The sequence below is a fragment of the Solanum verrucosum genome, unplaced genomic scaffold (assembly GCF_900185275.1).
Source record: "Solanum verrucosum unplaced genomic scaffold, falcon-dt-bn FXZP01000278.1, whole genome shotgun sequence".
Classification (NCBI taxonomy): domain Eukaryota; kingdom Viridiplantae; phylum Streptophyta; class Magnoliopsida; order Solanales; family Solanaceae; genus Solanum; species Solanum verrucosum.
The window spans coordinates 5,857,120-5,875,535 of NW_026020332.1; the positions used below are offsets into that span (position 1 = coordinate 5,857,120).

At 28.9% G+C, this 18,416-nt stretch overlaps 2 protein-coding genes across 2 annotated transcripts in view; one reads left to right on the top strand and one right to left on the bottom strand.

Annotated features, from left to right (window-relative positions):
• Window positions 1–18,416, bottom strand: part of LOC125836181 (binding partner of ACD11 1-like) — a 167,264-nt gene that overhangs the window by 72,700 nt on the left and 76,148 nt on the right. The gene's annotated exons all lie outside the window — the stretch shown is intronic.
• On the top strand, window positions 9,432–9,710 carry LOC125836722 (mini zinc finger protein 2-like). The gene has a single exon (XM_049515937.1). The coding sequence runs from the start codon at window positions 9,432–9,434 to the stop codon at window positions 9,708–9,710; it is 279 nt and encodes a 92-aa protein (XP_049371894.1).

Sequence of the window (18,416 nt, forward strand, 5' to 3'; positions counted from 1 at the left end):
AACATTTTTTTTAAAAAAATATATCTTTTTTATTATTTTAATTTTTCACTGATATATTTAAGATTACAAACTTAAAAATTATTTTTATGTATTTTACATATTTTTAATTAAAATCACAAATTTTTTTATAAAAAAATCACGTCGAATCAAAATCAGACCAAACAAATCAAAACAAAAAAATACTTATTTGATTGATGGCTATTAACTTCACATGATTCACTCATGAGAGAAATTATTATTGCTTTGGATAAGCCTTAAATGCTCACATGTGAAGTGCTGCATTTTACAACTACTTAGTATTTGAATTTGTGGAACGCGCAGTAATTAACCGCCCAACTCAATTTGCACCATCACTATTTTATTTGACAATTTATATTTTTTAATATGAGAATTGATAATGACGTTTATAAATATAATTTTAAAATCATTTTGTCTTCTTTGAATCCCTATTTTCTATTTGGATGATTGCAAAATTATTAAACAACTCTAGCTGTCCTTTCTTTCCTAAAAAATAAGTAACATATAATATCACACAATGAAAATAAATACATTGTATATAATAACACACAACGCAAACATCTTTGTATTTGATATCTCTCCGTCCTTAATTACTTGTCCATTTTTAAATTGACAGACATGTTAAGAAAACAATGATTGAAATAGTCAAATAGCAAAAGAAATAGCGAATCAAGTGTCAAATCATGTTTTGAGACTAAATTAACTCAAAAAAAAATTTGCTCAAATAAAATCTTATAAGGAGCCCAAAGTTCTCGTCCATTACCATTCCGTTCACACTATGGGTATGGTACACTACTCCTAGCTCTGATTAACATTGTTGAACCGCTTTAAATTAGTGAATTTTTATTAGGTCACATGGTTTTGGACCCTACTCTTTACTAAACCTCACCTGAAAATTGAATTAGAGAATAGGTGCAGTAGGTAAATGAATAGACAGAGGCACATGTGCCTCCATTTGGGACTAGACCTTTTTTTTTCATTCGGTGTTTGAAGTCCACGTTGAAACTCTAATTAAATTCGAATCGCGCACTGCAAGCCCATTCGGAGGTGGTGCTCCCAACATGATTTTCTCCATACTAAAGGCTGGAACCCGAAATTTTGGTCAAGGGTGAAGTACTCTCACCAGTGCACCACAACCCAACCCATGTCGGTGGGACTAGACCTTTGCCATAGCTACTCCACTTCAATTCATGTCTTGCATTTAACTCAACCCATGTGGTTTTTTCTCATTGCAATTGGAGAATGTGCAACCCTGCCAGCTTATACATGTATGATGTATATATATCAAGCAGATGCATAGTCAATAATTTAATGTTTATAACTTTCAGAATTTTATTTTTATTAAGTAATTAAATTTTAAATTATTAATTTATATATGTTCAATGATTTTTTTAAGACGAATAAATATTAGTTTCAGCCAAACTCATAATATGTACTCTAATTCGGCTCCTAATATTAAGTCGTCCAGACTTTAGCATTTATACAGATCTAGTACTACAGAATTAGAGAGGACTAGGGATGCATTTTTCAATTCATTTGATCAGTTGTTAAATATAGAGAAAATTTCAAAAACAGTTCAAGACTAGAAACATAATTAGTCTCTCTAATTATATTTTGCTTAATTAGGATGCATAGATACATATATTAGAAGGAGGAGATCTAGAGGCGAACAAGATTGGAAGAGGGAGGAGAGAGGCGAGCGAGATTGGGAGAGGGAGGAGAGAGGTGAGAGATATACAATTGATTTGTATATCTGACTGATAATTATAGCACGAGTACACAATTGATACAATTCATTTATATCATGAATAACATTATATCAACGACTGTTGTATTCAATTCATTGATGCAAATCAATTGTATCAAGTATATTAACGAATACAATTTGTTTAATTGTATCAATAAATACAATCGTATTGTTGTTATAATTCGTAACACATTGCATTTCATATGTTGCCTTGTGTATTGTGTTTATGTGTTACCATGTATGTTTGTGTTACCATTTATATTTGTATTATTGACTGTTACCATTTGTATTTATATTGCAGAGAGAGAAAGTGAGGAGTAGGCGAGGGAGAGAGAGAGGGGGTTGAGCGAGAGAGGCGAGTGAGAGTGCATAAAGATAGGAGAGAGGGAGAGAAGAGAGGGAAATTTGCTATAAAATCCTAAATATAGCTATGAATCGTAATTTTTTAAAATTATAGTTGTGTATAATAAATACATATCACATATTTATTTTCTTATGTAATTTTTCTTAAATATATTCGAGTGAGGTTTGCCATCTACTAAATTATATTAGACTAGACAATTTTATTATTAGGGGATCAATTTGTAACTTACCGAAATTCTACTAGTTTATGAGTTCTTAAATTCACGCTAGTTCGTAATATTACAAATCTTACTAGATTTTGGACTTTGGATATATGTAATTTGATACGTCCAGATATGTATAGATACATATCTCTTCTCTCACTCGCCGCTCGCTTCTCTCCTTGTATCTGATAATCCAAATATATGTATCTAGCGTGAGTCACATGTATATGAAAATGATTTGCATCTATCTACTAACGTATATACATGTATTTATTGTGATTCATATGCATCTGAGGATGGTTCACATGTATCTGGGGATCTCGATCGCCTCTCTCCCTATTTACGTATGTTTGGTAGCAAAAATATATATATCTAGGTGTATCTGACTTGAAACCTGATATGAAATTATTAACTAGTATAATACGTAACTATTTCAAAATATAAGAAGAAATTAATAAATATAGTAGGGATATTTGTTTAATTAGATAGTTTTTCCTTGAATATATTAATCCAAATTAGTCCATTTAATGCTTGGGTTAATTTGGGCCGTCTGCATGACTCAAGAAGTGAAAGCAGATGTGTTAGTCTCCACTCTCCATGCTGATATTATTCACATATTAGTCATATAATGATTGCTGGACCTTTAAACTTTCAAGTTGAATAAGCCCAAGACTCGAGTGAGATCCAATTGCTATAGTACTAAATTTTTGGGGTCATTTGCATTTTTGGCCCATCATATTCCATAAGTTATATTTCGCACCTTTAAAGAATTTATGTTTCGCTAGATATAAGTTTGATTTCTAGAGACAAAAATTAAAGACCAACCCATCTAAAAGACAAACTATGCCATTAAATGTCGATTTTGCTACTAAATATAATCAGGTTAAGTTTGTGATCATTCATGGACCAAAGGAGAAAGGAAAGCATTTAACTTTTAATTCATAATCAATAATGCTGATCAGTCTTCTCATTCGAGCAAACAATTTGTTTGTTTGGTCAAATGATGAATTAAATAAAGTTAATTATTCTTAATTGTCTTATTAATTAACTTGATTATAGAGGAAAATGCAGGTATAGTTAGGAGCCTTAAGATGCTTTATTAGTCAAATATGGTTACACAAAAAGCTAACTAATCACAAAAGTGAGAAACGATTTTCCCTGTGGTGGGCGTCAACAACATGTGTTGTGTAGGTCAAAAACCCTACAAAAATTAGTCATAATTCATTGTCCCTCTTAGAAGCATAATCATGTTTATCTTTAATTAAGTACCTATCAAACTCAAATTTACTCATCATCATTACTATTTACAAACTACATTACTTACACATTTTTAGTTTACTTAACTAATGTGTTCATGATCATGAATCATAATTATAATTCAACTACGTTGATCTCCTCCTTTACCTCCCCTTTTTCTTATAGACTTTGAAACATCAAAGAAACAACAAATTCACACAAGTAAGATTACTTGTATTAATTAGTACTCCCTCTGTCCCAATTTATGTGACACATTTCGGATTACGAGATTCAAACAAGTGTATTTTTTATCGTAAATTTTTTCTATATCTTTTAAATATTTTGAATTATCAATTATTGAGACTTATAGTACTTTTTATGTAGTTTACATATATATAAATTTCATTTTAAAAAATGTGAAAATTTCATGAGCAAATTCTCGGTCAAACTTAAACTGTTTGACTCTCGAAAAGCGAAATATGTCACATAAATTGGGAGAGAGGGAGTATCAATTTTCTCATTATTGAATGATATGTAGTCATGATTTCAGTAATTTTGAATTTGTTGGAACTTAATTTGGAGGAGGATATGTATAGATGTCTCAATGCGTAGGTGTGAAAGGTTGATTATGGATGATTTTAAGAGGGGTACGGGTGTAGGTCGAAGAAGTATTGGGGAAATCATCTTGAATAGACTGGACATGACATAATCTTAGCTTATCGAGGACATGACACAATTATAACTTACTGAGGAGATGACCATCGATAGGAAGATTGGAGGATACAAATTAAGGTAGAAAGTGGAGTAGCAGGTATTGAGTAGAGCAAGCATTCTCTTGCTTATCTTTATATGCTAGTGGCCGTGGCATTGCTCTCAATTTCTTGTCCTTCGATTTTTGTTACTATTATTTTTTTTTTGTACTTCGATTATTGTATTATTTTAGGATAAGGGTCTGAAAAATATCCCAACTTTGGTCGAATTTGTTGTTGTGATACTAAACTTTCATGAGGACCTATTACCTCCCTAGACTATTTAATACCGTATTTTAAACATATATATTTGCCCACGTGGACAAAAAAAAGAATGCAAAATTATAAATAGTAATGTGTCCACGTGGACACATATATACCTTTAAAATACACTATTAAATAGTTCAGGGGATAAAAAAAAATACGGTATTAAATAGTCTAGGGAGGAAATAGGTCCTCATGAAAGTTTAGTATCGCAACAGCAAATTCGACCAAAGTTGAGATATTTTTCAGACCCTTATCCCTATTATTTTGTTATAATTACTCGAGAATGATTTGTCATGCTTTTCATAATATTTTTTCATGATTTTTTCATTAATTTCCATTTTGCTCTGAACTATTTTTTTTATAGTAGAGGACGTACCTAAAACAATTCCTTTACCTCCGAGGTAAGGATAAGAACTTGAAGGAAAAACATTTGACATTAAAAGAAACAATTAAATTTACTGACAAGAAAGAAAGAAAGAACTAACATAATTTTATTAAGATCGTAACAACTTAAAACAATATCAAAGCAGGTAATGATGTTTCTAGCAAGAACTAACATAATTTTATTAATTTTTTTTAGTTCAATTTGGTAATTAAAAAAAAGCAATAAATAAATATCGAAGACTCTTTTTAGCTCTACACCATATTATGCATGAGTGTTATAGAGTAATAGTTAACAGCCCCTTTAAAAGATAGGGTCCATTTAATGGACTTAATAATTAGAATATATATTTGAAGATAGTGGGATTAAACTAACCATGAGGACCCCATATTCAAACAGTTGATGTTGATTAAGTTCAAAGATAGAACAACTAATGTCATTTCCACTTTCAATTTTTTTCCCTCACATTAGGGATAAAACATTTCCTAATAAAGACGACTCCGTATCTATTTTCATTTTCAATTTCAACTCGGTTCAAAAGATAATCTATAGATTATTTTAAAGCATCATTTAGCCTTCTTGTAACATATGTATCAGCCGATAATATATTATATCTATTCTAAAAAATATTACTATGTATGAATATCTAATTTTATGAAAAAAAATCACGAATTCACGTGACCCAATATTTTACCCTAGATAAGTTTACCCCTGTGAATGATAAGACGTATGATTATAATTCATGCTAATTAAATTGGGTCATCCATGCAGGTGCAGGTGTGACTAACCCTATTTGTAATTTTTTTAAGAAGCAGAACAATCTTCTTCTTTTTTTTTTTGTTGAGAAGAAGGTGTTAATTTGAGGGATATTCTTCAAACAAAAAATCAAGTTGAAAGTAATTTTGGACTAATTGGTAGATAGGGTTATAAGTTATTTGTTAACCATTTATCTAGAAGTTAGCTATATTGTTTACCCTTTGTCGTATATGATATTAGTTCGTGGAACGAAACCCTCTTTCTTAGTGAAACAAACTAGGACGGGTGATAGTTTCTTGATATATCAAGAAAAGATTAAAAAAAAAATTAAAATCAATTATAAATATCAATTAATAGAAATAGAGTGGTAAAATACGTATATGAATAATTATTTTCTTAATAAATGTGTCAAGTCAAATAATAACAAATAAAAATAAACGGAAAAAATGTTATTTTTGATTTTTTTCAAACTTCGAAACTAAAATCAAACAAGCAAATTGAAATGAATGAAATAGATATACGACAAGAAAAGAGTTGAGGATATCACCGGATATTACAAAAATCAAACAAACAAATTGAAATGGCATGAAACATGGGAACAAATTACAGATAGCTGCAGACACCTATTGTGGCCAATAAGAAAAAGAGATACCAATATTGTTACTTCACGGATTACTTTTACACGTAATTTATAAAAATTCCACAAGTTTTAAGAGTTTATTATTTAGATATACGTTAGTTTACAGTATTATGAATTTGACTAGATTTTGGTGCATTCAGATGCATGCATCTCGGGATATAAGAAGCAAAATTATGTATAATTTATTTTATATGCACTGTATTAAAGTGGATTCGCGTGTATCTGAGATGCATAGACAAATCTCGCTTCTCCCTTCCATCTAGTTCACCACTCTCTATCTTGCTCACGTATATGGTATCTCAAATACATGCGAATTACACCAGATACATGTATCTAGTGATTTGCATGTATTTGAAATGCATAAACAAATCTCGCTCCTCTCCCTCCTAGCTATTCTAACTCGCCTCTCTCCATATATTAGTGTTTCTGGTAGCAAAAAACATGTATCTAGGTGTATTTGACTTAAAATTGGTATGAAATTATTAATTAGTGAAATAAAAACATAATTATTTCAAACTATAAAGAAAATTAATAAATATGGTAGGAATAATGTGTAGTTAGGTAGTTTATTTGATAGGAATAATGTGTAGTTAGGTAGTTTATACTTACTTCATTTGTCCAGACAAAATGTTAATTATAATTAGAATTAAACATTGCAGAATTAGGTGTACTTCCAGTTTTAAATTTTTGTGATCAATTGTGGGTGCTCTTCAATTTTGAAACATAAACATTCTGTATGAGTTAATTAAGAATATCTAGGCCTCCCCATTACAGAGACGGATTTAGAGTGTACTCGACTTGTTCAACTGAATTTATTGTTTTTTTAACTTTAACCATCGTATATATTCTAGACGTTTGAACAAATTAAACATAATTCATAGTTTTGTTAAATTTTCTATTTAATTTTTTGGAGATTTCTTGTGAGTGAAGAACTAATATTTTGGATGCATGCATTATATTACTTTTGATCAGACATAACCCAAAATTGTGTAGACAATATAATATATGATGCATAACATTATTATTATCTGCATGTCAGTGAACTAAAAAAAAAGGCAAAAAGGTTTGTCCGCACAATTTTAGTAGGTTCGTTATCGACTGCAATATATTTTTGGCACTATTGGGATTGAAATACAAGTGAACTTAATTTTACCACTACTCTTTTACCCCTTCGTAGTATATTTCATCGATCTTCTCTTGATTCTCTTGGTGATTCAAATTCACGACCTTAAGATTGAAATTATGTGTAGGGCTGGACATAAAATATCGAAAATTGAATTATCGGACCGAATAAAAAAATTTGGTTATTTGGTATTTGGTAATTTGGAATTTGGTATGGTATTCGGGAGTAAAATTTTAGAATTATGGTATTCGGGTTTGGGTTTGGTATGAGACATTAGTACCATGTGGTATTTTCGGTATTTCCTAAATACCAAATTATTGAACAACATATACATTACTCATGAGTACAAGTCCAACGAGAGTTAAAGAATAAGCATGAATAATCCAAATACATGTCTTTTAGTTGTATCAATTTGCTTTTCTTAATGTGTTCTTACTTGTTGATCTTCTATTATATCGTGCGTCCACATAAAAAAAATAGAAATGATTGGAGAAATAGTATTAACTTTGTAATACAATTGACTATAACTTCAATACGGTATTACCGAATACCGTACACACCGAAGTTTAATTTATCGTTTCCCGAATTACCAAATCGAAATTTAAAAATTTAGTATTTAGTATCTACTTTTAACTACCAATTACCGAATTACCAAACCCGAAATTTGAGAAACCCGAACCAAATACCAAATGCCCATCCATAGTTCTGAGGACCACATAGTTAAATTTGGCAGGTAAGTAGGCAAAGTTTAGCTGGTCATCTATAATTAGAAACCAATCAGTCATGTTGGAGGGTAATTAATTAACTGAAAAATGATTTATTAAGATTTTTTGATCTATAAAAGAAAATGAAGGACAAATCTATTTTTAAGCCAAGCAATAAACTTGGTAAGTACGTGATTGAAATTAGCTGTTGAGCAATCAATTCAACAACGACCCATTGTAGAGAAATTTACCAAGAAAAGACCCCAATGACATGAATCATAAAATAGTAATGCACTATTGAAAAGAAAAGAAAAAGAAATGAGTGCTGAATGGTCAAAGTTATAAATGCCACGAAGAATAATAGGTCAATATCTTTTAAGAATATTTTTTAACGTTTCTTTAAAATGAGAAAAATGACTTCTTATTATAAGTTGGAAAAATAATGTTTTCATACACCCCTATATGCCATAACCCTATCTCCATGTCTACATCAATAATATTTGCCTAGATTATATGTAAATATTTTTCGTAATAATATTTTTTGTTTACACATCAAACACCAAAAAAATAAAGAAAATATCTCTTCATTTTTGGTAAAAAATTCCTTCATACCAAACACTCACACTCATTACTTTACAAGTTATTTGATTGTGCAACTATTTTTTATGTTGGTCTGTCAATATATAAAACTTAAACTCTACAAATAATAAGTATGCTATTACTTTGGGAAAAGGGTTCGAAATATATTCGAACTTTGACTGAAATTGTTGTAACAATCTCAAACTTTGGACAGGACCTATTACCCTTACATTATTTAATTAATAGTGTATTTTAAAGATATATAAGTGTCCACGTAAACATCATAAATATTGCATCATTATAAATAGTAATTTATCCAGTTGGGCACTTATATATCTTTAAAATACACTATTATATAGTGCAAGGGTAATAGGTCCTGTTCAAAGTTTGAGATTGTTACAACAATTTTGATCAAAGTTTGAATATATTTCAGACCTTTTCCTTTTACTTTCTAGCATTGAGGTGTAAAAACATGTCTTCTAGCTAGGGTTAGGGTTTGCTAAAAGAACACTACCTCTATTATATATAATAGCTATATTAGCTTAAAATTTAGTTTCTCCAAATCCCCAAAAAATATCTTCTTCCACTCATATTCCATCATTCATTTTATTTATATCTAAAAATTATCTCTCTATAATAGTACTCAAAGAAAAAAAAATTAAAGATGAGAAAAATTCAATTGCTTGAGAATCAAGACGATGACTCGGTCACATCAGAAAGCTCTACGAATTCAGCCTTTACAGTAAGGATAGTGAGATATAAAGAATGCCAGAAGAATCACGCCGCGCATGTTGGAGGACATGCAGTAGATGGGTGCAGGGAGTTTATGTCAAGTGGTGAAGAAGGAACAAGCAGCGCATTTATTTGCGCTGCTTGTGGCTGTCACCGCAATTTCCACCGAAGAGAGGTGGAAACTGAAGTTGCCTCTTGTGAGCTTTTCTAGTACTATATATAGTTTGGAATTGATTAATTTTTATATTATTAATGTATTTTTGTGGATTATAACAAGTAACTAATTTTTGTGTTTTTGAAAATTAATTAATTATAGTTATCACTTAGGTAACCTGACTATGAACTAATTAAACTCATTTGGGATTGAGTTTAATTTGGTTATGTTTGAGTGTGAGTGTATGTTGTTGTAGAAACTGGAGAAGGCTTCAGCTTCTTTTTATTTTGCATAATTTTTATTTATTTTTTTGGTTGTGTTTGATTTGTTTGTAATGTTTTACATGGTTGATGGTCAAGATCAGTGAATTAATTACCATTATTTGATACTTACTTATATGGATAAACTACATAATTAGACATACTTAACTATTATATATACATATGTTACCTATAGTTTAAAAATATTACTCAAAATACCACTTTTTAATAATTATACCATATATTTTTAAAAATTAAATCAGATACACAAATTTCTTAAATATGGTATTGAGTAATTATCCTAAAATTTAAATCCCTTAATTAAAGGTGCTTTAACAATTCAACCTCCTTCAGTCTCCTCCCCCAACAATATCTCTCCCCCCACCCCACCCCCAGCCCTTACCGGATTCCATCCTCAATCCGAAAAAGAACTCCGAAAATGACAAAACTTTGCATTTTCATATAACCGCATTATGAATGTAATGTTGTGCACTATCTTCTTGCTTAGAGTGTGATTACATCTTTGGTATAACATTTTAGAAGGCAAAAAGGCAACCACCCTTCTAAACAAGAATTTTCTATACTTCTTCTTTGTTCTCTACTTTTTAGGCATTTATTCTTCTCTGCAATTCTTCCAATTACTTGTTGCAGTTCAATTTACATTAAATACTTCCTCCTTACTCCGACGAGTCGCTGGACGTTGATGAAGCCATGTGCAGGTTTTTACATTATTTGTTTTTGTTGTTTCTCAACTATTTTAATGGTTGACTGTTTTCAAAATCAGATGATTCTTGTTAAATGTTATTTCAAATTAATAAATCATGTACCTCACTTTTAAAAATTGATGGATACATGTATCTCGCCGGTAATGATTAAAGTCAATGAAGAAGATGAAGAGGTTAATCCAAATTAATAAATCGTGTATCTCGGCTTGGATACATGTATCTCGTCATCAATGATTCAAGCTGATGAAGAAGAGATGAAGAGGTTAATCCAAATTAATAAATCGTGTATCTCGACTTGAATACATGTATCTCGTCATTAATGATTTAAGTTGATGAAGAAGATGAAGATGTTAATTCAAATTAATAAATCGTGTATCTCAACTTTAAAAACTGTTGGATACATGTATCTCGCCATTAATGATTCATGCCGATGAAGAAGATGAAGAGTACAATAACAGAATTAATTAGGTTTATGATTTCGTTATTTTAGGAATATTTGTTAGAGATGATACTCAAGATCCTGTAAATTTGTTGAGTTGTTAATTAGTCAGCAATTAATCCATTAATTAAGGAAATAAGTTACAACCCTTTTAATTTAAATTAATAAATCGTGTATCTCAACTTTTAAAACGGTTGGATACATGTATCTCGCCATCAATGATACATGTATCTCGGGGCCAAAATATGGTATAAAAAGTAATATTACAAACTATCGGGAATCCTAGTAATTGGGATCTAAAGTAGTGAGATTTATGTAAGATGCCCTACTTATATTTCCCCATTTTTTTCCATTTGTTTGCCAAGGTTAATTATATATTGGAGTACTATTTTATTGATTCAAATCCTTTATAAATGCGATCGATGTTCAAAAGTCTGAAATTTTATTAAGGAAGTTCGAATTTGATATATATGTTATATATATTCTTATATATATATAGTCTAGTTTTGGATGCAGGGTGTTCTATATGATTTTCGTGTATGATATATATCATGTGAAAATTATAGAGCATTGAGTGTTTCTTTTATGGAATGAATCTGATCGATTTATATGATATTCAATCTAATTTGTTCTTTATGATATCATGTAAGTATCATAGAGGATTGAGTGTGTATATGAAAGAATGAATTAGTCCTATATAATATTTAATAAATACATAGTGTATATATATCATGTGAGATATCATAAAGAGGAGTTTTTTTTTTCTTGAAGGAATGAATTAATGTTCTATGACACTTCTATCAATGTATGATATGATATATACGATAGGAGTATAATAGAGCTGAGTGTATTTCTGGAAGGAATGAATCTAACCTCTATAATATCTTACAGTATACGATACATAACATGTCGATATTATAATTAACTTGAGTGTGTTACTAGAAGGAATTAACTAGACCTTTGTGATACCTTATTTGTATATGATATATATATATATATAATATAATGTAGACATCATGCAGTACCGTATATGACCGGAAAGGAATGAATCATACATTTATGATACACTGCTAGAATATGATATATATCATGTGAATATCATTGAGTATTCAGTATGTTTCTTTAAGAAATGAATCAGATCTCTATGATACCATGTGAGTATCTATAATGAACTACTTCCATATAATATCTTGTTAGCAGATGATATATGTCATGTGTATATAGAAACTAAGGAGTATTTTTTTTTTTTAAAAAAAAGGGAATCAATCCCCTGTGACTTCCTGAAACAATTTGTTGCAGTTGCAAATTGATATATTATTTCTGGTATACTATATGATAAAATAAGTTATTTTATGATGATAAATATATAAATAAAATAAAAAAGTAAATAAGATAAATGTTCTATATCAGCTACCTTTTTATTGACACAGAGAAGAAATTAATTTTAAAAAAAAGAAGCAAATAGGTGTGTAGAATTGGGGATGATAAAAACAAGGGAAAAAAATCTTTAAGAATATAAGTGAAATTAGAAAAGGAGAAAAAAGAGAGAGAAAATAAAATAATGTATAAATTATTTCTAATAATTGATACAGAATAAAATAAAAATAAAAATTGTATTAAGAAAAGTGAACAAATATTTATTATATTATTTTTTTTTTGGTTTTTCATTGGGAAAATTGTATGAAATAGCAAACTATTAATTCAAATTAAATGTTATAGCCATAGTTTATTTGATTTGTAATTCGCACCAAACATTCCATTTTTTTGTCATCTGGTTTGGTATACAATATGCCATTTTCGGTATACAATTACCCATTCAGTATACAACTGTATAAAATGCGTTTATGTTTGTATAAAGCGAGAGAAAAGTGTATAAACAAATACAAATACATATATTTTCATCTTATACACTTATAATTATACAAATACAAATCTTATTATACAAATTACAATGTATAAATGAATTTATACAAAACTGAACAATTTGTATAAAATTGGATGTATCTAACGAATTATACAAATCAAAAGCTCCATAAGCAAACATAAAATTTGCTATGGAGCGCAATTATGCAAACTATAGCTATAACATACAAATATGATTTTTATGTGTTGCTATATGTGAAAGTTGCTCTTTTTCATTTGATGTCCAAAGCCCACAACGGAGCCCCGACTAAATTTAGATCGTGCACTGCAAGTCTCAATTGTGGGTGATGCTCCCAACATGATTTTCTCTATACTAGCGTTCGAACGCAAGACTTTTAATTAAGGATGAAACAGTCTCACCACTTCACCACAACTCATGTTGATGAATATTTATTATATCGGTTATCTTCTTTCCCGTATAGAAAAAAAGTACAATAAGAAAGGAGCAAAATAAAATAAAATGAAATTAGATTAGATGAAGTTAAATAAAACTCAAAAAGAAATAAGGAGTGAAAAAAAGTGCAAAAAATATGTATGGAATCACATATGGTGAAAAAAAATAAAAAATAATTAAATTTTGAGGAAAAAATAAAATAAAAAACAAAAAAAGGCGAGATGAAAGAAAAGGAAAAAATAGTGAAATACAAAAGAAAAGCTCGTTCGATCAAAAAAGATGTTTTACCTAAAAATTAAAATTTCATTATCACTTAAAGTCATCTCGTGAATCAAGTAAATCTTCTCTACTTAGTCTTTTAACAAATGTGTCTCTTTTCCTCACTTAAAGTCATCTCGGGAATCAAGTAAATCTTCTCTACTTAAGTCTTTTTAACAAATGCGTCCTCTTTTCCTTAGCAATATTTATAAAGAGAATCAAACAAGTTCTTCGAGCTAGAGATAAATTTTTGGATTTACAATCTCTCCTTCAAAAAATTACAATGAATAACAATAGTAATTAGTTTGATGGATTAAAAAGTAAATGAATAGCCAAGAATAATAAAGTTCATTTTTGTAGGTACATAGTAGTTTTTTTCCAAAAAAAATCTGACAAATTATGGGCTGTAATTTTCTCCTCATCATTACTCATGGTTGGCCGGCCCAAGTTAACATAACTATTGTAGCCCAACAAATATTAATACTCTTGGCCGGTCACATAATTTCACTAGCATTTCCCCCCCTCTTATGTCCCAAAGTTATCCAGAAAAAAAAAAATTATACTATCAACATAATGCGAGATAAATTATCTCAAACTTAATCATCAAATACACATTTCATTCCGTATACCAACAATCCCTATATGTTCTACAACTTTCCTCGTATTTGGGTTCTCTTTGTAATTTGGGGATCATTTTTTTTGTGTATAAAGTAAAGGGGAGCTAGGAGACCTAAAACTAGTGGAGTATATCTTTTTCACGAAAACAAAACTCAATTCTATGAAATATATTAAAAGGTATAATATATACAAACATTTAAATTTTGGCCTCAGCCACAAGCAAATACTCTAATTTTGAAGTATATATCTAGATATTTCAATCTAACCTCTATTAATAACTAAAATATTTTTGATACTAGGTGAAATAGATTTTGGAGGTATTTAAATAATTATTTCATAAGTTCAAGTGTTCAACTTACCCAATAAGGACAATAGAAGATACTTTCTCGGTCTCAATTTATATGATCCATTTTTTTAACCAGTTCTAAAAAGAATGACACATTACTATATTTCATAACAATTCAATTTTAAAATACATATTTCACCTTCAATGAAATGATTTATCTTCACATAAACATTTATCACTTATTTTAGATCATAAATTTCAAAAAAAAAATCTTCTTCCTTTCTTAAACCTCATGTCAAATCAAACTAACTCAACAAAAGGAGTATATAAATATGATGCTCAAAATTGGAATGTTTAACTACTATAATGACGAGCCCTTAAATAAGTAATATATGTATAGTGAGTACAAGTTAAACACCAATTAAAAAAGAGGAAATTTTAGATATAGCAAAGATAAAAATCCTATTTGTATGCTATAGCTATAGTTTGCATAATTGCGCTCTATAGCAAATTTCATGTTTGTTATGGAAATATTAATATGTATATTTCAGGATTCATTCGAAGCTATATACAATTTTATTTTTTAATTAAATTTAATAAAAGACTGTAAATTCTGTTACAAGAAGACAATCTCTAACTCACGCAAAAAGATCTCTTTCCTTCTACGACTTCTTCATCAATAGTGACTCCATTGTAACTGGGTAAATCACATCGATCAAGCTTTGGTGATTCTCTTCAAGCAATCGAGATCAAATCAATTTTAGAGATAACAAGAGGATCTAAAATTTATTTCATGCCGAAAAATGCTTTGATTTTACTTTTTTTTTTCAGATCGAAATTGGTGTTCTTCGTGTATTGAAACTCATTTTTGCTTTTAGACATTCATCAATTGAATGAACAATTCGAATTGTATTTTTTTAGATGTAATAGATTCTAACTCATATAGTCGCAATCATTGTTCGAATTCGAGTAAGATCAACCATTGAATTATGCGAAAATTTGTTCTTGTATAATGTTCTGGAAGATATTGTTGTTTATCCTTCATACTAAAGTATTGTTCGAATTCGAGTAAGATCATTCGTTTATTTCTGCAAAAAAAATGTGATTCTATAATGTTGTGGAAGATATTGTTGTTTATCCTTCATTTTTTAAAGTAAATTTGTTTTTTGAAAGTCATTAATTTACAGGATTGTATATTATGATAGTAATCTATGTTGTTTGTTCTGATTTGTATATGTGTTGTCGTTAATTTGAATCTATGAATGAACAATGAAATTGTATATATATACAGTGCAGGTTCGTTCTTAGTTCTGATAGTTTAGTTTGTATATTGTGTACAATTTGTATATGTGTAAGTCTTTTATGTTATGCTTGTCAATTATATATTTATTTGTAGTTGTAGTTTATATATACATATACTCTTTGTATATGTATATACGTGGAATCTGTATATGATTTAGTCTGTTATGTATAATCTTATATTTTGTGGTTCAATTTTTGTGAACTTGCATAAGTCAAGCTCGTGTTTTGTTGTGATAATTTAGTTTGTATATTATATACAATATGTATAAGTATATGTCTATTATGTTAGGCTTGTCAATTGAATATTTGTATATGGTTGTAATTTGTATATGTAAATATACTTTGTATAAGAATATATTTGAAATTTGTATATTAAATTGACTTGGCTATAATTTGTATAAGTATATGTTCTTTTTTTTTGTGATTTTTTTATCTGTATATTTCGATAATCTTGCCAATTTATATACAATTTGATTTCAAAAAAATAAATAAAGAAAAATGTGCTAATTTCTGTTACAAAAAAAAATCGCTAAACTCACGCACATTATATTTTAATAGGATTTCTTTCCTTCTACAACTTCTTCATTAGTTGGGACTCCATTGTATCTGTATAAACAAACTAAAACATAGTAATTGTTTATAAACAAAATTACTACATATATACATAAAGAGAGTATACAAATATGTATTGTTATGTATAACTATGGAAAATATACAAACAACAAATTATATACAAACAAATGCTAATAACTACTACTACTTGTATATAAAGTGTCTTTTGTGCAAAATTTATAGAATCTATATAAACAAACTAAAACATAGTAATTGTATATAAACAAAATTACCACATATATACTTAATGAAATTATACAGACAAGTCTTGTTATGTATAACTATGACACATATACAAACAACAAATTATATACAAACAAATGCTATATATACAATAGATTTTTATACAACATATAATTGTATAAAGGAAATTCATATGCATGATAATGGTGTATACAAACAAATATAAAAAAAATTATACAAATATGTAAAAACAAACAAATAAACATAATAAATCTGAGAAAGTATTACTACAGTTCATATCGATCTATTATGCGCATCTGCATCTAGCATTGGGTTGAGTTGTACGCCTACATAACTTACCTCTGATGTACAAAAAGAGTTTATTATACAATTATAAAATAGAACTCAATAATTACTGTTTATACATATACTTTAACTTCTTCAGATTCATCCGGTTCCACTAAGCCAGGAACAATGTCTTCAGATGATTTTGATTGATCGCTGGTAGAATCAATTGATTTTGCTTTCCTCTTCTTTGTTGAACTAGATTGCCTTTTGTATTTGACTTTGTGATAATTTCATCCATTTTAAGGTCATTTTCAAACTTGGATCTGAAAAATTGAAAAAAAAAATAGATTAAAAAAAATCGATTTAGACAGGTTTTGGCGGTACCTAAAATTTTTAAGTCGCGATTGAGAGCGTAGTGGTGAAGACTCAAACTAATTTTGTGGAGAGAATTTAGGAGAAATTGAAGGGTATGTGAGAGGAAGGAGATGAAGTGAATTGTATAAAAGGAATAACTTTCGTTTTTTTATTTACTTGTACAAATTCGTGGGACCCGTCAGTAGCAAGATATGTGAAACTATATATTACAATACTAAAAAGAATTGTAACATTACTATATTTCATAACAATCAATTTTAAAATGCATATTTCACTTTTAATGAAATAATTTATCGTCATACAAATATTTATCACTTATTTTAGATTATAAATTTAAAAAATCTTTTCTTCTTCCTTTCTTAAACCTCATGTCAAATTAAACTTATAACTCAACGAAAGAAATATATAAATATGATACTCAAAATTGGAATGTTTAACTACTATAATCGACGAGCCCTTAAATAAGTAATATATGTATAGTGAGTACAAGTTAAACACCAATTAAAAAAAGGTAGGTTAGCTCTTTATTCGATGCACACAACGGTTTCAACCTTTTTAGAGTCAAATGCCTGTTATTTAGGTTGTTCTTTTCTTAGTTAAAAAGACTTAAATTAAGGAAATGACAAATTGACAATTAAGTATTCGAACTAGTTTACGTAATCATACTTTGAATAAATAAATAAAACGTAAAAGAATGGCAAAACTACGTACGTGGTACCTTTTCTACAAAAATAATCACGTCCACGTGTTGAAAAAGATTACACGTGGCTGGGTTTTGGAGAGTTAATCATACTTATTTAATAGCTAAATACTTATGTTCCATGCACTAAACTCCAAAAGGCTAAGATAAGTGGTTTAAAAGACTATTTTGACTAGATTTACGATTTGGAGCTGTAAAGTGAAAAAGGGAAGAATTTGTACATAGCAATATTGAATTATTATGATACGAAATCAAGATTTATGATTAGATTAATTTGAAGTTTGAACATATAATTTGAATTTTTGAAATTGTATTTTCTATCATTAGTATGTAAATTGTACGAGTCCTGAAAATTATCAAATTCTCTCCATTCTATACAATCTACCAAATACATCAATGA

Coding starts and splice junctions, on each gene's coding strand:
- LOC125836722 (XM_049515937.1), top strand. CDS start 9,432: ATGAGAAAAATTCAATTGCTTGAGAATCAAGACGATGACTCGGTCACA.